Below are 18,336 nucleotides of genomic sequence, written 5' to 3' on the forward strand. Positions count from 1 at the left end.
TTTGAGTATGCCCAATGAAGATAGTTACCCTAGAATGTTGGGGGGCCAGTGGGGTCCATCGTTTACATGAAGTAATTATGGAAATGTGGTCTGTGCTTTTCTACGTATTCTAGCGCCGCCTTCCATACGGTGAATGGAGTATACACTAGGACGTTTCGTAGCCTCGTGATACATACGACGGAGAGCCAACTGTGTTACCGCAACGGCTCTCCATTTCGCTCGGATGTGTGTATTGCATTACCGTCCACTTTGACCTTAATGTCTCGGTAAAAATACCTAGGAATTAAGTTTTTTTGTTGCTTAGGTTCGCTTGTTCCTCTACATACTATTTGGTTTGATCGACCGTCATTTTCTTCTCGTCATCTGCTGAAAGACGGTGAGTGATTATCTGATATGTTGGTGCTGTAAACCAAGCGACCCAGTTTTTCCTATGTGCTGTGACTGACGGAACGGTTGCGGCCTTGGGCTCTCCTGGAACTGAAGCCTCGCGGATTATGTGTTCATGGTCAGGCCATGTATTATAACATTGTAGCTGTTATTATGACCATGGTTTGAACTATTCAGTATTTTTCAATTATCAAAATATGCATGTTGGCTAGTAAATATGTTCTGCTTGTAATGTAATTGTTTAATTTTAGACAACTAGCTAACGAGACACCGAGTTAACGTTAGCTAATCTGAACAGCGTTAGGAGTTAACTGTTAGATAACGTTAGTTACACTGACAAACATCAGCTTGTTGTAGTCAATTGGCTAAAACTGATATGCAGAGATCAACTAGAAAAGCACAATTTTGCCTGTTGGCGTACTTTCTATACAGTCCGCTATGTTTAGATTCCCTCCCACCACACACTTAGCTTGAAGTAGCTAACTAGTATTTAATATACTAGCATTTACTGGCAAAAGCCTTTAACCGGTCACCAGTTACTTGCTAACAAACGTAACAATCCCTAGTTAGCTATTTAGTTAAATATAGGCAAAAGTGAACTACATTAACGTAACTGACTACTGTACTAAAATAAACCATCCCTAGCTAGCTAGTTAATTTAGCTAAATATAGCCACAAGTGAACTACATTAACGTATCTGACTACAGCACTAAAATAGAGTTTATGGAAGAACATCAGATAATAATGTAGTTAACTGGTCAACGTTATGACGTGTCTTCGTGGACAGATGGCTTTGCTGATAGAGCTGGGCTAGCTAGCGAGTCAGTAACGGTGGGGGCCTAATCTAGAGCTAGCAACTGGTACCTTGTTTATGTTTGTTAACTATGCAGTTTAGCTTGTTTGTACCTAACAGTACGGTTTTTATACTGGCATTTCTTTTAGCTAGCTAGGTTGTCTGTCACAACTGCAACGTCAGTAGCTTGTCAATTACAGTAGCTAACAGTAGCAAGCTAACTTAGTCGTGTAGCTAACGTTAGCTGGCCTGCAGTGGCAGTAAAAATGAACCAAGTCATGATCTAACTAGCTAGCAAGATAGGCCTATTTTAAAGAACTGCTGACTTGAACATATTTGCTGTCCTTTATGGCGATATTTGTGACATTAGGTACTATAATAATGATGAGCATGTCACTTTAGTGAAGAGATGTCTGCACATAGGCTTAATTAGTGTCTCTATTGTCAGACTGTAAATAATGAAAGGTGGATCAATTCTACTTACCTACAATACTTTTTTGGACTTTCTGTTTGTATCTCAAAGGAAATGGAGCCTAGGCCTAAATCCTACACAACAGCTCAATATAACCTATTGGGTTGCAAGAGTCATAGAAACCTCAAGCACTCTGTCAATTTGTGATTAATCTGTTGATAAGATGATCTGCCCCTAGCCTGTAGCCATCCAGGCTCAAACAAAGGAGACAGTTCTGCTGTTAATCAGTGTAGTCCACCCCCCAACTGAAAATATTTGATCTCACCATTGTGTTGAGATGATACCTCCACTTTACATACAGAAGCCGAAGAACAGGTTTTGTGCCCCACTTATTTTCCTGAGAGGAAAAGTCAGTTGTTGTTGTTTAGTTATTTATACCAATTACCTTGTTTCAGCTGTTACACATAAACTAGCTACACACCTTTGTTGTTCTGACTTACCCAACATAATCCCATTGGCAACTGCAAATTTGAGGCAGCCATGATTTAAACTAAATGCCTGCTTTCTCTACCCCTCTCTTTCTACCTTCTCTCTCCCATCCCTCCCTCTGTCTCCTTTCCTCCCCCAGGTGAAGGAGGACTTCATGACACACGGGAGGGAGCATTGATTGGACCTATCAGTGTTTTCGCCATCCAGCGGATGAGTCCCCAGCTCAGCCCACAGCAGTGATTGGGCTAGGTGCCAGATAGGGAGCTGTAGCAGGGGGGTGATCATGGCGGACGTGGACCCAGACACCTTGCTGGAGTGGCTCCAGATGGGCCAGGGAGATGAGAGGGACATGCAGCTGATTGCCCTGGAGCAGCTCTGCATGCTGCTGCTCATGTCTGACAATGTGGACCGCTGCTTCGAGACGTGAGTCACAGACACACACATTCAACTGTTGATCTCACAAATGTCAACTGTTGGGCTCATAAACAGCTCTCAAACATCCCAAGCTGTTGTCCTCAACAGTATGACAATGCAGTGCTTATACAAACTGTGTATAATGACAAAACAACAACTCCTTTTATGTGATTACTGAGTCATGCACAGCTGCTTGTTTACATGTCATTCAAGAGGTACATAAGAGGTCTTCTAATGGGATAAATAAAAGTTTTATAAAAAAAAAAAAATATCCTCTGTCCTCTTCTCCCAGGTGTCCCCCACGCACCTTCCTCCCAGCCCTGTGTAAGATCTTCCTGGACGAGAGCGCTCCGGACAACGTGCTGGAGGTGACTGCCCGTGCCATCACATACTACCTGGACGTGTCGGCTGAATGCACCCGCAGGATCGTTGGCGTGGAGGGGGCTATCAAGGCACTGTGTAACCGCCTGGTGGTGGTGGAGCTCAACAACAGGACCAGCAGAGACCTGGCAGAGCAGTGTGTCAAGGTATGCTTTTTTTATTACGAAAATGCTCCTGACGAAGACTCCGTTAGGGAACATCATACCAGTGTGGAGATCTAGTTTTTGGTTCTACATTATTGAATTATTCCCCTTGCCTTTTTCATTTTGCATGTGATCAACTGGTGGCTTCAGGCTCCCTTTCACTGTTTACGTAAGAGAACGTTCTTTCCCTTTTACCGGAGACGTTTTATTCAAATCAGAAGATGCAAATGAAGCCTTGAATATGCAGGTCATGTTTCCTCTATCTGTAGTGTACACAACATGTATATATGTTTGAGGAAGGGCTTATATTTGTTGTAGAATAATAGAGAACATGCTCACTCTCAAAAGTAGTCGGGTGCTGTGTACAGGTCATAGTGAGATTTACCACACACCATAAAATAACGTTGTAAATAATCAATAATGAATGTATTATTTTGTTGGCTGAACTTGTGTTTGTGGTGTCATTTGTCAGGTGCTGGAGCTGATCTGTACCAGGGAGTCTGGAGCAGTGTTTGAGGCTGGGGGTCTGAACTGTGTGCTTAGCTTCATCCGGGACAGCGGTCATCTGGTCCATAAGGACACCCTTCACTCCGCCATGGCTGTGGTGTCTCGCCTGTGCAGCAAGATGGAGCCCCAGGACTCCTCTCTGGAGACCTGCGTGGAGTCCCTCTCCAGCCTACTCAAACACGAGGACCACCAGGTGAATAGAACACCCACTCAAGGGTCATCGGTGGGGGGAGGCATCCATACACATTGGTGGTAGATGGATGAGTTTTCACTTTACCATATAAATACTTTGATGTTCTGGAAAAGTAGTATATAAATCGACTCCATTATCATTGGAAAGAAGCTCAAAGGTCTGGTTGATTCCGTTGCTATTGATTTAAAATGCAACCTGTTGATCCACAGGTGTCTGACGGGGCTCTGCGCTGCTTCGCCTCTCTGGCGGACCGCTTCACCCGTCGAGGGGTGGACCCAGCACCTCTGGCCAAGCACGGGCTGACAGAAGAGCTGCTGTCCCGGATGGCTGCTGCAGGAGGCGCGGTCTCAGGGCCCTCTTCCACCAGTAAGCCAGGCCGGACCTCTACTGGGGCCCAACCCACAGTCGCTGATTCCAAACTCAGCAACCAGGTGTCCACCATCGTCAGCCTGCTCTCCACCCTGTGCAGAGGTTCTCCCCTCGTCACTCATGTAAGGACATTATACAATTGGTCTTGTTTAAAAAAAATATATATATACAGTTACAAAACAAATTGGGTCCAATATACCCTTTCTGAAATGTAATCTTCAAGGACCATCCCAAATCTCAAAGGCATTACACCCTGAGAGGAGTTTTATTAGAATGCTTTTTAAATGAAGTCCTTAGCCTTGACAAATTATTGCAGTTTGATTTGCTGCCAAATTGGTAGCTGTGTTTGATGTTGTGTGCCCTCTGGGAAACATTTCTGTATTAGTAAGAATTAATAATTTATTCCAAAACAATTTTATTGGCACAATGTTAATGTATGAACTGCAATATCTTAAAAGCTAACGGTAATAACAAACAAACAACCTTGGAAAGGATCCAGTTTCAGAATATTTCAGTAACGAGCCCTGTATTGTAATGAGAGCTATGATGAAGTGAGAATGGCTAGCGTAGGAGAGTAATGGATTGGGGTAATAATTTACAGCTGTGTTTTTGTTTTGCCTCCTCCCTGTGTGTGTGTGTGCCTGTGTGTTTCCTGTGTGTGTAGGATCTTCTGCGCTCTGCGCTGCCTGACTCAATGGAGAGTGCCCTGCAGGGGGATGAACGCTGTGTTCTGGACACCATGCGTCTGGTGGATCTGCTGCTGGTGTTGCTGTTCGAGGGCCGCAAGGCTCTGCCCAAATCCACCGCTGGCACAACAGGACGCATCCCGGGCCTGCGACGGCTGGACAGCTCCGGGGAGCGCTCCCACCGACAGCTCATCGATTGTATCCGCAGCAAAGACACAGATGCGCTCATCGACGCAATCGACACCGGGGGTGGGTGGATATAGGGTCAAAGGTTATGCACTATAAAGGGAATAAGGCACCATTTGGGAAGCTGACATCCTATGTTTTATTCTTCCTCCTCTTCTTAATAACTAAATGTAAATATCAGGTTGTTTATTGTTCCTGGAGGATGTTGCCGTAGTGATAACCAAAAGATACCTTTGTTATTAACACCATGTGGTGTTTCTGTCTGGGGGCTACAGGGGGTTGTGGCAGAGGAAGCTTGTCCAATCAGGTGGAATGGTGCCCTTTTTCCTCATTAATTTCAGCCTTTTGTTTGTATAATGGTAGATGTATCATGTTTATGATGGCGTGCACGCTTTGTCAATTCCCCGAAATCATTCCCTTGTTTCAGCTTTTGAAGTGAATTTCATGGATGACGTTGGGCAGACTCTTTTGAACTGGGCCTCTGCGTTTGGCACACAGGAAATGGTAAGATGTTAGCTGTTATTTTTAGACTTGAGTCTTTATCCCTCCATCTCTTTACAGGGTAATTGTAATAGTTTACCCTGTACATTATGGTGGCCATTATGCATGGGAACAGAACAGAATGGCTCATTGTGCCCAGGAAATTAAGGACAGTATCTCCTCCCTGTTGAGCTGCAAGAACAAAGCTGTTCACAACCAGGAAGTGCTCAAGGCTCTCAAGGTGTCCATAGCAACAAACAGCAGCATAAACATGAATGAATGCTGTGTATCCATAATGTGGCCTAATGGAGCCTGACTACTAGGGTTTGGTTTAATAATTGCTTGTTTGTCACCTCGAAACCAGGTCTATCACGTTGTCTTACAAAACACCTTGTATTCATTAGGCTCCAAACAGAAGAAAATAGACTAGGAAGGACTGCGTGGACTTGTTTTAATAAGAAACATTTCTATTTTCTATTTCAAAAATGTTTTTGAAAGTGTTCCTTTGCCTGGTCCATGTTGAATAACCCCTGTTTGTTGTGGTTGGTGTCCCAGGTTGAGTTCCTGTGTGAGAGAGGTGCTGATGTCAACAGAGGTCAGAGGTCCTCCTCCCTCCATTACGCTGCCTGTTTCGGGCGGCCTCAAGTAGCAAAGGTAGCTATGCTCTCTTTAACCCTCATAGGAAATATCTTCTGATGCTCTGTTTTTGACCAACATCCCTTGACAAAGGCCCGGGAGCCGGAATGTTGGGCGCTGGTTTATGTTGATTAAAATTAATGTAAATAAATCACGGTGCGTGCGCACTCATCCTTCTCTATATGCTGTTTGGAAATACACTACATGACCAAAAGTATGTGGAGACATGCTCATCAAGCATCTCATTCCAAATCATGGACATTATTAGGGAGTTGGTCCCCCTTTGCCGCTATAAGAGTCTCCACTCTTCTGGGAAGGCTTTCAACTAGATGTTGGAACATTGCTGCGGGAAGGATTATTAAGGTCGGGCACTGGTGTTGCGGATTTAGGCCTGGGTCACAGTTCAATTCATCCCAAAGGTGTTTGATGGGGTTGAGGTCAGGGCTTTGTGTAGACCAAGTTCTTTCACACCGATGTCAACAAACCATTTCTGTAATGACCTCGCTTTGGGCATAGGGGCATTGTCATGCTGAAACGGGAAGGGGCATTGTCATGCTGAAACGGGAAAGGGCCTTCATCAAACTATTGCCACAAAATTGGAAGCACAGAATTGTCTAGAATGTCATTGTATGCTGTAGCGTTAAGGTTTCCCTTCACTGGAACGAAGAGGTTTAGACCGAACCATGAAAAACAACCCCAGACCATTAACCTTCCACCAAACGTTACAGTTTGCACTATGCATTGGGGCAGGTAGTGTCCTCCTGGCATCCGCCAAACCCAGTCCGTCGGACTGCCAGAAGGTGAAGCGTGATTCATCACTCCAGAGAACGCATTTCCACTGCTCCCGAGTCCAATGGCTGCAAGCTTTACACAACTCCTACCCACGTCTGGCATTGCGCATGGTGATCTTAGGCTTGTGCGTGGCTGCTCAGCCATGGAAACCAATTTCGTGAAGCTCCCGACAAACAGTTATTGTGTTGACATTGCTTCCAGAGGCAGCTTGGAACTCATTAGTGAGTGTTGCAACCAAGGACAGACAAAAAAAACTTTAGCACTCGGTGGTCCCGTTCTGTGAGCTTGTGTGGCCTACCACTTCACGGCTGAGCCGTTGTTGTTCCTAGACGTTTCCATTTCACAATAACGGCACTTACATTTGACTGGGAATTTGAAGAACTGACTTGTTGGGAAGGTGGCATCTTATGATGGTGCCACGTTGAACATCACTGAGCTCTTCAGTTAGGCCATTCTACTGCCAATGTTTGTCTATGGAGATTGCATCGCTGTGTACTCAACGGGTGTGGCTGAAATAGCCAAATCCACAAATTTGAAGGGGGTCCACATACTTTTGTGTAAATAGTGTACAGTTCGACCCTATGCATGTTGCCTTAGTAAACATCGCTGTTTGTGTCTCTAGACTCTACTGCGACATGGTGCCAACCCTGACCTTCGAGATGAAGATGGGAAAACTCCCTTGGATAAAGCCAGGGAGCGTGGCCACAGTGAGGTTGTAGCCATCCTCCAGTCTCCTGGTGAGTTATAATATATGAACATAATCACACCTTCCAATGATTTTTGAGTTGATTGGTTGATGTTTATTGTCCTTGAGGAGGAAATGATTTCGAAGTTACATATACACATAGAAACGTCAACGAGCAAACGACAAACCAGTGGTTTAAAGTGCTGAAGTATAAATACTTTAAAGTACTACTTATGTAGTTTTTTTTTTGGTATTTATATTTTTGACTACTTTTACTTCACTACATTCCTAAATAATAAAATGTACTTTTTACTCAATATATTTTCCATGACACTCAAAAGTACTCGTTACATTTTAAATGCTTAGCAGGGCAAGGGTCCAATTCACATACTTACCAAGAAGAAAAAAAATCCCTGGTCATCCCTACTGCCTCTGATTGATTGAGTGACTCACTAAACACAAATGCTTCATTTGTAAATGATGTCTAAGTGTTGCCCCTGGCTATCTGTAAATAAAAAAGGAAAATGGTGCCTTCTGGTTTGCTTAATATAAAGAGTATATAATGATTTATACTTTGTTTTGCTTTTGATACTTAAGTATATTTTAGCAATTACATTTACTTTTGATACTTAAGTATATTTAAAACCCAATACTTTTACTCAACTAGTATTTTACTGGGTTACTTTTGCTTGAGTCATTTTCTGTTAAGTTTTCTTTACTTTTACTCAAGTATGACATTTGAACATTTTCCACCACCGCAACAAATGGACATAGCAGCTGGGTTATCCGACTGCCAGTAAAAAAACGTGGTTATGAGTGACCCATATCATGTTCTTTATCTGAAAACAAGGACAGTGGTTATGTGACAACCTGTTGTGTTCTGTTCTGTAGGAGACTGGATGTGCCCCGTTAACAAAGGAGAGGACAAGAAGAAGAAAGATGCGAACAAGGAGGAGGAGGAGGGCAGCGAACCCAAAGGAGACCCGGAGATGGCCCCAATCTACTTGAAGAGACTGCTACCAGTATTTGCACAAACCTTTCAGCAAACCATGCTACCTTCTATTAGGTGACTTTGAGAATCATTTGAGTAATCGACCCAAGGTCCATGTAAATGTACTGTAACGTTACCCATGTGTTCTATGCAACATAAAATCATTAGAATGTAACCAATGACTAGGATGATTGACTCAAACACATGTTATACTTATCCCTCCCACCCACACAAGACAAAATGCTCTTGTTACTGTATGAGTTGTATAAGCTCATAGATATACACTACCGTTCAAAAGTTTGGGGTCACTTAGGAATTTCCTTGTTTTTGAAAGAAAAGCAAAAAAATTGTCCATTTAAAATAACATCAAATTGATCAGAAATACCGTGTAAACATGGTTAATGCTGTAAATTACTATTGTAGTTGGAAATGGCAGATTTTGATTTTGATCGAATATCTACATATACGTACAGAGGCCATTATCAGTGACCATCACTCCTGTGTTCTCCAATAGCACATTGATGTGTTAGCTAATTCAAGTTTATAATTTTAAAAGGCTAATTGTTCATTAGAAAACCCTTTTGCAATTATGTTAGCACAGCTGAAAATGGTTATGCTGATTAAAGAAGAATTAAAACTGGCCTTCTTTAGACTAGTTGAGTATTTGGAGCATCAGAATTTGTGGGTTCGATTACAGGCTCAAAATGGCCAGACAAAGAACTGAAGATCTTGTACAATGCTGTGTACTACTCCCTTCACTGTTGATGTTGAGACTGGTGTTTTGGGTACTATTTAATGAAGCTACCAGTTGAGGACTTGTGAGGTGTCTGTTTCTCAAACTAGACACTAATGTACTTGTCCTTTTGCTCAGTTGTGCACTGGGGCCTCCCACTCCTCTTTTCATTCTGGTTAGAGCCCGTTTGAAGGGAGTAGTACACAGTGTTGCAACTAGAGAGCTTAACAGGCATCAGGTCAGTGGTGGACGGTGTTGTTAACAGTGGTGGGTCACACACACATCTAATCCAGCACAGAGATCTTCGGTTTCTTGGCAATTTCTCGCATGGTATAGCCTTCATTTCTCAGAACAAGAATAGACTGATGAGTTTCAGAAGAAAGTTATTTGTTTCTGGGCATTTTGAGCCTGTAATTGAACCCACAAATGCTGATGCTCCAGATACACAATTAGTCTAAAGAAGGCCAGTTTTATTGCTTCTTTAATCAGAACAACAGTTTTCAGTTGTGCTAACATAATTGCAAAAGGGTTTTCTAAAGAGCAATTAGCCTTTTAAAATGATAAACTTGGATTAGCTAACACAATGTGCCATTGGAACACAGGAGTGATGGTTGCTGATAATGGGCCTTTGTAGATACTACATAAAAAATCTGCCGTTTCCAGCAATAGTCATTTACAACATTAACAATGTCTACACTGTATTTCTGATCAATTTGATGTTATTTTAAATGGTCAAAAAATGTGCTTTTGATAAAAAACAAGGACATTTCTAAGTGACCCCATACTTTTGAACAGTAGTGTATATAATACTATTTATATGACTAAGTGCCTGAATGTATTTTCATTTTTAATAGGGATATATGCAACGCCATTAACACATGCCCCCCCCCCCCACCAGGAAAGCTAGCCTGGCTCTGATCAGGAAGATGATCCACTACAGCTGTGAGGTGCTGCTGAAGGAGGTGTGTGACTCTGACACCGGTCACAACCTGCCCACCGTGCTAGTGGAGATCACCGCCACCGTGCTGGATCAGGAGGTAAGGCAATACACGACATCCATCCCCTTGTGTGTGTTCCACTGTGCTGGATTAGATGTGTGTGTGACCCACCACTGTTAACAACGCCGTCCACCACTGACCTGATGCCTGTTAAGCTCTCTAGTTGCAACAGGTTTCATCCACAGTGCTTGTGTCTGGAGGCTAAGTTAACTGCGGTGTCTCTCTTCCGCCACAGGATGATGATGACGGTCACCTGCTGGCCCTGCAGATCATCAGAGACCTGGTGGACAAGGGAGGAGATGTCTTCCTGGACCAGCTGGCCAGGCTGGGCGTCATCAACAAGGTGTCCACTCTGGCCGGACCCACTTCAGACGACGAGAACGAGGAGGAGTCCAAACCAGAGAAGGTGAAATAAGAACACCACATTGCAGTCAGACCAAAGATGCACGGATGGAGCTTTCTGATGTCTATGTTAATGAAAAGCACTCTACAAATGTATTATTATATAAATGTATCATTCAAGTCTATCTCTGGATAAGTGTCTGCTTCATGACTAAAATGTAAATGTTTGTCTCTCTTTGTCCTGCCAGGAGGACGAGCCCCAGGAGGAAGCCAAAGAGGTGCAGCAGGGGAAGCCCTACCACTGGCGTGACTGGTCCGTCATCAGGGGGAGGGACTGCCTGTACATCTGGAGCGACGCTGCAGCCCTGGAGCTCTCCAACGGCTCCAACGGATGGTTCCGCTTCATCCTGGACGGCAAGCTGGCCACCATGTATTCCAGCGGCAGCCCCGAGGGAGGCTCCGACAGCTCAGGTAGACCTTGCTACATACCTGGACTGTTATGACTTGATCTTCCCCCAACTAGCTATTTATTCCTCTTCATCTCCTTTGGGACATAAGGCCAGTATGAGCTCCCTCCACTTATGTACATGCAGTTATAAATGAATGAATAACCGTATGATACTGGAGATTTCACAACCAACATCATGTTCCAATTTGTCTAATGTGCTAATGACGACATCATCATATCCTTGTTTTCCCACCCAGAGAGTCGTAGTGAGTTTCTGGAGAAGCTGCAGCGTGCCCGTAGCCAAGTGAAGCCTGTGACAGCTAGCCAGCCCATCCTGTCTGCCCTGGGTCCCACCAAGCTGACGGTGGGGAACTGGTCCCTGACCTGCCTGAAGGAGGGAGAGATCGCCATCCACAACTCTGACGGGCAGCAGGCCACCATCCTCAAGGAGGACTTGCCCGGCTTCGTGTTCGAGTCCAATAGGGGCACCAAGCATTCGTTCACCGCTGAAACGTCACTAGGTCAGTTGGTTTGGACTTCCGTGCATATAGGTCATAGATTTCATGTTGTATTTCATTCTGTAATTAAGTGTTCGTAAATAATTTAGAAATGCATATTTCTAAATAAGGAAAATGTAAATCAATAGTAAAGGATATCCTCTGCTAGAATGAGGGGAGGTGGTGATGGCCAGGGGAAAGCCATCAAGTGCACCAGTTCTTAGTCTGGTTTGCATTCTATAGGGATTGTCTTTCTAATAGTTCCTTTTCTGTTTGTTTTGCGTTGTACAGGGTCAGAGTTTGTTACCGGCTGGACTGGAAAGAGAGGAAGGAAGCTCAAATCCAAATTGGAGAAAACAAAACAAAAGGTGGATGTTTTGTTTTCTAGCAGTGACGTCAGTCTGCTGTTCAGTGTCAGTCTGCTAAAGCCAGCTTCCTTCTCCCTGAATTTAGAAGATAACTTTCTCTTTTAACAGGGACACAGATTGTCTTTTTGCTTTAGACCGCATGACATATTATCCATCTAGTTGTTAAGCCGTCATCATTATTTTAGGTTCTATGATACTGTAGTTACCCTCCAGTCTTTCCTTACCAGTGAGACTAGATCTCCTCCCTGTCTGTTCCTGTGTTTTGCTATGTGGTTGTTTTTCCTACCTTAGTTGAATGCACTGGATTTGTAAGTGTCTCTGGATAAGAGCGTCTGCTAAATGGCTAAAATGTCAAATCTAAATATAGGTGAAGACTGTGGCCAGAGACCTGTATGAAGACCACTTCAAGGCAGTGGAGAACATGCCCAGGGGGGTGGTGGTCACCCTGAGAAACATCGCCACCCAGCTGGAGTCTGCTTGGGAGCTGCATACCAACAGACAGGTACTAACACAGAAGCACATCAACTCTAACCTCATCACAATCCGATAACGTTATGCATACCAACAGACAGGTACTAACACAGAAGCACATCAACTCTAACCTCATCACAATCCGATAACGTTATGCATACCAACAGACAGGTACTAACACAGAAGCACATCAACTCTAACCTCATCACAATCCGATAACGTTATGCATACCAACAGGCAGGTACTAACACAGAAGCACATCAACTCTAACCTCATCACAATCCGATAACGTTATGCATACCACCAGGCGGGGGTGAGGGAATTGCCTTGGAACACTCGCACAGTTTTACAGTGAAATCGCTACAATGATGAGATTGAGTAGATTTTTATTTGACTTACTCTGACATGGAGTTTTTGTTCTCTTGGTTGTTCCGTCTGAAGCTATATGCGACAGGTTTGATGACACAGTGAAAGTTAAATGTACTGCTTTGTCTGTTGCAGTGTATCGAGGGAGAGAACACATGGAGAGACCTGATGAAAACGGCTCTGGAAAACTTGATTGTGGTTCTCAAGGATGAAAACACCATCTCCCCATATGAAATGTGCAGCAGTGGCCTCGTTCAAGCACTTTTTACAGTCCTTAATAATGTAAGTAGGTTGGGATCGATGGATGGTTGAGGCATTTTGGATGTGTTCTAAATGGTACCCTTTTTCCAATTTAGTACACTACTTTTCACCAGGTCCCTTTGGGTAACAGTAGTGCACTATATAGGAATCCATTTGATCTGCAGATTTCTCTTCCTTCCTTAGCCTTGTTCTCAACACTGTCTGGGCATCCAACTTCCTCAATGTTGGGACAATAAAACTTCCTGAATCTGAATATTTTGCGTCGTTAGTCCAACTCCTGCTCAATTCCTGTTTTTCTTTTCTATTTCAGAGTGTGGAACTTGACATGAAACATGATTGTAAACCATTAATGGAAAGGATAAATGTATTTAAAACTGCATTCAGTGAAAACGAAGATGATGAAAGGTAATCTAATAATTTGGACTTTAATATAAATGATTTGTAAAAAAAACAAGTGTTAGTGGCTCATCTCCTGGTTTGTCCCACTTATTCAGCCGACCCGCAGTTGCCTTAATCCGCAAACTACTAGCAGTCCTGGAGTCCATTGAGCGGCTACCTCTGCATCTGTATGACACCCCAGGCTCCACCTATAACCTGCAGGTGAGTCTCTCCTCCAGCCGCACCTCACACTAGTGTTAGTGACCAGTCGTTTGTTTGTTCCAGCTCCCTGTTTATTGCTTAGGGTCAGTAAAATGGATTCGTCATTCTTTGTGTGCGTGTGTTAGATCCTGACAAGGAGGTTGCGTTTCCGTCTGGAGCGTGCCCCCGGGGAGACGGCGCTGATCGACCGCACAGGGCGCATGTTGAAGATGGAGCCCCTGGCCACCGTTGAGTCTCTGGAGCAGTACCTCCTCAAGATGGTACTTCAACCCTTTTTCATCCTCATTATCTGCCATTTGGTGTGTTTGAGGGGATCAGTTTGAGCAAGTTGAGGGGCAGAATTGCTAGTCTTGATCACATAATAGAACTTATTTAGTATGCAAGGTGATTTGAAGATCAGTGATTCTGTGCATTCCGACTGCAATGTAGTCCATCTCAAACATGCACGTAATCTTGTCTCTCTCCTCCAGGTGGCCAAGCAGTGGTACGACTTCGACAGATCCTCCTTCATCTTCGTCAGGAAACTGAGAGAGGGACAGACCTTCACATTCAGACACCAGCATGACTTTGATGAGAACGGAATAGTTTACTGGATTGGCACCAATGCAAAGTAAGTCTCCTCCCATTGTCTATGTATGAAGACCTGATAATGAGCTTAATGCTTATGAGCCAATATAAGAAAAACAACCTTGTATTAATCTAGTGTTTCCTTTGTGTCTCCAGGACTGCCTATGAGTGGGTGAACCCAGCGGCCTACGGCCTGGTGGTAGTGACCTCCTCTGAGGGTCGTAACCTGCCCTACGGCCGACTGGAGGACATCCTGAGTCGGGACAGCTCTGCCCTCAACTGCCACACCAACGACGATAAGAACGCGTGGTTCGCAATTGACCTGGGCCTGTGGGTCATCCCCTCGGCCTACACCCTGCGCCATGCCCGTGGCTACGGCCGCTCTGCCCTCAGAAACTGGGTGTTCCAGGTGTCCAAAGACGGCCAGATCTGGATGAGTCTGTACACCCACGTGGATGACTGCAGCCTCAACGAGCCAGGGTAAGTAAGCCTTGTCCCAGACAGAATGGCCCATAGGGCAGGAGACTCTCTCATCAGGAAAAACTCAAGACCCTAAACCTGTAAGTCTGATTCTGACTGTGAGTTTGTGTCCTGTCGAAGGTCCACAGCCACCTGGCCTCTGGACCCTTCGAAAGAGGAGAAGCAGGGCTGGAGACACATCCGCATCAAGCAGATGGGGAAGAATGCCAGTGGGCAGACCCACTACCTGTCTCTGTCAGGCCTGGAGATCTACGGCACCGTCAGCGGCGTGTGTGAGGACCAGCTAGGTAAGAGTCTGCACCTGGGTCCTCTCAAGGTTTCTACCATCTAGGGAGTTTTTCCTTGCTACTTCTGCTAGCTCTTTGGGGGTCTGAGCTCGCACTAGTGCTGTCAAGGAACAGTCAAAACACTTAATGATTTTAGCAATGTTGTTGATCCATCCTCACTTTTCTCGTATCACAGCCATTAAACTCTGTGACCCTTTTAAAGTCACCATTGGCCTGAAATCCCTGAGCGGTTTCCTTCCTCTCCGGCAACTGAGTTAGAAGGGATGCCTGTATCTTTGTAGTGACTGGGTTTATTGATATACCATAAGTGTAATGAATAACTTTACCATGTTCAAAGGGATATTCAATGTCTGCTTTCATTATTTTTACCCATCAAACAAGGAAAGGCTTCCAATTGTTTATCCACTGTAAATTTTCACCATAGGGAATTTTTAGAAACACTTAAAATAGAGGCTGTGTTTTGTGTAGGCTTACCCTGGCATGATGTTTTGATAACTATTTAAACCTCTCGGACAAGGTGACTTTTATCAATATATTTGGCTCGATTTACTCATTCTAAATGGCTAATTAGCGTCAGATTAAACATCATGCACACTACAAATCTCTGCAAGCTCCAGCACATCTATTGCTGACTGTCTTTTGCGAACAGGTTTTGTCAATTTAAAACTTGCACAACAGAATTGTTTTGGGGTAAATATAGGCAAATAATATATTTTCATTTTAATTTAACCTTTTATTAACGAGGCAAGTCAGTTAAGAACAAATTCTTATTTACAATGACGGCCAAACCCGGACAACGCTGGGCCAATTGTGCGCCTGCTTATGGGACTCCCAATCACAGGTTGGATTCGTACTAGGAACCAGGTATTGTAGTAGTGACGCCTCTTGCACTGAGATGCATTGTCTTAGACTGCTGCGCCACTTAGTAGCCCCTTTTTATATTGATAAATCACCTTGTCCTAAAGAGATTTACATGGTTTTCAAAAGGTCACGCCAGGGTAAGTCTACATGAAACGGCCCTTATTTTAGTGTTTCTAAAATCCTCCCATGGGGAAAATGAATGGTGGGAAAACGATTGAAACCATTTCCCTGTTTGACTGCTAGGTTTTATGGGTATTATGACACATTCTGTGGCCTTTGTGGTTGAATCTGAATTCACTGCTCTAGTGAGGGACGTTACAATTGTCTGCATGTGTGGGGTACAGAGATGAGGTAGTTGCTCAAAAATAACATGTGATTTGTTAAACACATTTTTACTTGTGAACTTATTTAGGCTTGCCATAAAAAAAGGGGTTGAATACTTTTTGACACGAGACATTTCAGCTTTTTTATTCATTTGTAAAAAGTTTGAAGATCATAATTCCACTTTGACATAAAGTATAGTGTGTAGGCCAGTGACAGAACATCTCCATTTAATCCATTTTAAATTCAGGCTGTAACAATAACGTTTGGATAAAGTTGAGGAGTGTGAATACTTTCTGAAGGCACTGTGTGTATGCGAGGAGCACTCTTTTTGCTGAGGCCGACACTGGTTGTCTACTAAACAAAAACTATATACACGACATGCAACAATTTCATTGATTTTACTGAGTTAGAGTACGTATAAGGACTTCAGTCAATTGATACAAATTCATTAGGCCCTAATCTATGGATTTCACATGACTGGGAATACAGATATGAATTTGTTGGTCACAGATAACTTTAAAAAAAATAAAGGTAGGGGTCCTGGATCAGAACCAGTCCATTTCTGGTGTGAACACCATTTGCCTCAAGTTGCGTGACACATGTCTTTTGTATAGAGTTGATCAGATTGTTGATTTTGGCCTGTGGAATGTTGTCCCACTCTGTGCGAAGTTGCTGGATATTGGCGGGAACTGGAACATGCTGTCGTACACGTCGATGCAGAGCATCCCAAACATGCTCAATGGGTGGTAACATGTCTGGTGAGAATGCAGGCCATGGAAAACCTGGGATATTTTCAGCTTCCAGGAATTGTGTCCAGATCCTTACGACATGGGGTTGTGCATTATAATGCTGAAACATGAGATGGTGGCAGATGAATGGCATGACAATGGGCCTCAGGATCTTGTCACGGTGCATTGAAATTGCTATCGGTAAAATGCAATTGGGTTCGTTGTCTGTAGCTTATGCCTGTCCATACCATAACCCCACCGCCACCATGGGGCACTCTGTTCAGAATGTTGACATCAGCAAACCGCTCATCCACACACCGCCATACACGTGGTCTGCGGTTGTGTGGCCGGTTGGATGTACTGCTAAATTCTCTAAAATGATGGAGGCGGCTTATGGTAGAGAAATAAACATTGAATCCTCTGGCAACAGCTCTGATGGACTTTCCTGCAGTCAGCATGCCAATTGCACACTCCCTCAACATGAAAAATCTGTGGCATTGTGTTACAACTGCAAATGTGTTGCCTTTTTTGTCCACAGCACAAGGTGGAACTGCGTAATGATCATGCTGTTTTAATCAGCTTCTTGACATGCCACACCTGTCAGATAGTCAGCTTTCCAAGATAATCCATCTAACAGGGATGTAAACACATTTGTGCACAACGTTTGAGAGAAATAAGCTTTTTGTTAGTAAGAAACATTTCTGGGATATTTTATTTCCACTCATGGAACATGGGACCAACACTTTATATATTATACCAACACTATATATTTTTGTTCAGTGTAGTATGTTTATGAATAATTATTCATTTGATTTTAATGACTCCAAGCAATCTGACCCGTCTCCTTCTCCCCTCCACAGGTAAAGCAGTGAAGGAGGCAGAGGCCAATCTCCGCAGGCAGAGGCGTCTGTTCCGCTCCCAGGTGATGAAGTACATAGTGCCAGGGGCGCGCGTGGTGCGGGGCATCGACTGGAAGTGGAGAGACCAGGATGGCAACCCAGCAGGAGAGGGTACGGTGACGGGGGAGGCCCATAACGGTAAAACTCTACTACAACCTAAGCCCACACCATCTAATATAATGTCCCTGTGTGTGGAACTGAACCCCCACACACACAGCTTGCATAGAAAGCTTTTGTTTTTCTTTGAAAAAAGGGTTTAAGAAATATTCTTAAGGGACTTAGTCGACTGACATGATGATGCATGTTTAAACTGCTAAAGCAGGACATAATGCAGAGCTTTATCCCAGAATAAACCCATATGTCACCCATCATCACATGAGGAATCGGGCTGCGTAACTATGGATATTGAACATAGGATGTGCAAAAACTAGTAACAATGGAGTCATTGATACAAATATGGTAGACCATGTTTTTGTTGTACAAATTGTGAACATCAAGTGCATTTACATGCTTTGAGGAGCCTTTTAGTACATCTTAAAGGGCAATCCACCACTTTTCAACC

General features: G+C 43.8%; 1 protein-coding gene across 5 annotated transcripts in view; it reads left to right on the forward strand.

The window, feature by feature from the left end:
• Nucleotides 1-156: 156 nt before the first annotated feature.
• Nucleotides 157-18,336, forward strand: part of hectd1 (HECT domain containing 1) — a 28,881-nt gene continuing 10,701 nt past the window's right edge. For all 5 annotated transcript variants that reach the window (XM_064927850.1, XM_064927853.1, XM_064927851.1 and 2 more), the window contains exons 1-24: nucleotides 157-376; nucleotides 2,221-2,504; nucleotides 2,788-3,022; nucleotides 3,492-3,719; nucleotides 3,929-4,210; nucleotides 4,753-5,023; nucleotides 5,388-5,464; nucleotides 5,996-6,094; nucleotides 7,491-7,605; nucleotides 8,445-8,619; nucleotides 10,176-10,314; nucleotides 10,511-10,681; nucleotides 10,866-11,088; nucleotides 11,323-11,586; nucleotides 11,854-11,930; nucleotides 12,298-12,432; nucleotides 12,903-13,049; nucleotides 13,339-13,433; nucleotides 13,523-13,628; nucleotides 13,754-13,888; nucleotides 14,099-14,238; nucleotides 14,352-14,675; nucleotides 14,796-14,962; nucleotides 17,736-17,912. In XM_064927850.1, the coding sequence (XP_064783922.1) occupies nucleotides 2,365-2,504; nucleotides 2,788-3,022; nucleotides 3,492-3,719; nucleotides 3,929-4,210; nucleotides 4,753-5,023; nucleotides 5,388-5,464; nucleotides 5,996-6,094; nucleotides 7,491-7,605; nucleotides 8,445-8,619; nucleotides 10,176-10,314; nucleotides 10,511-10,681; nucleotides 10,866-11,088; nucleotides 11,323-11,586; nucleotides 11,854-11,930; nucleotides 12,298-12,432; nucleotides 12,903-13,049; nucleotides 13,339-13,433; nucleotides 13,523-13,628; nucleotides 13,754-13,888; nucleotides 14,099-14,238; nucleotides 14,352-14,675; nucleotides 14,796-14,962; nucleotides 17,736-17,912 (3,922 nt within the window). In that variant the 5' untranslated portion in view covers nucleotides 157-376; nucleotides 2,221-2,364. The remainder of the gene's footprint in view (nucleotides 377-2,220; nucleotides 2,505-2,787; nucleotides 3,023-3,491; nucleotides 3,720-3,928; nucleotides 4,211-4,752; nucleotides 5,024-5,387; nucleotides 5,465-5,995; nucleotides 6,095-7,490; nucleotides 7,606-8,444; nucleotides 8,620-10,175; nucleotides 10,315-10,510; nucleotides 10,682-10,865; nucleotides 11,089-11,322; nucleotides 11,587-11,853; nucleotides 11,931-12,297; nucleotides 12,433-12,902; nucleotides 13,050-13,338; nucleotides 13,434-13,522; nucleotides 13,629-13,753; nucleotides 13,889-14,098; nucleotides 14,239-14,351; nucleotides 14,676-14,795; nucleotides 14,963-17,735; nucleotides 17,913-18,336) is intronic.

The sequence above is a fragment of the Oncorhynchus masou genome, chromosome 21 (genome assembly GCF_036934945.1).
Source record: "Oncorhynchus masou masou isolate Uvic2021 chromosome 21, UVic_Omas_1.1, whole genome shotgun sequence".
Lineage (NCBI taxonomy): Eukaryota > Metazoa > Chordata > Actinopteri > Salmoniformes > Salmonidae > Oncorhynchus > Oncorhynchus masou.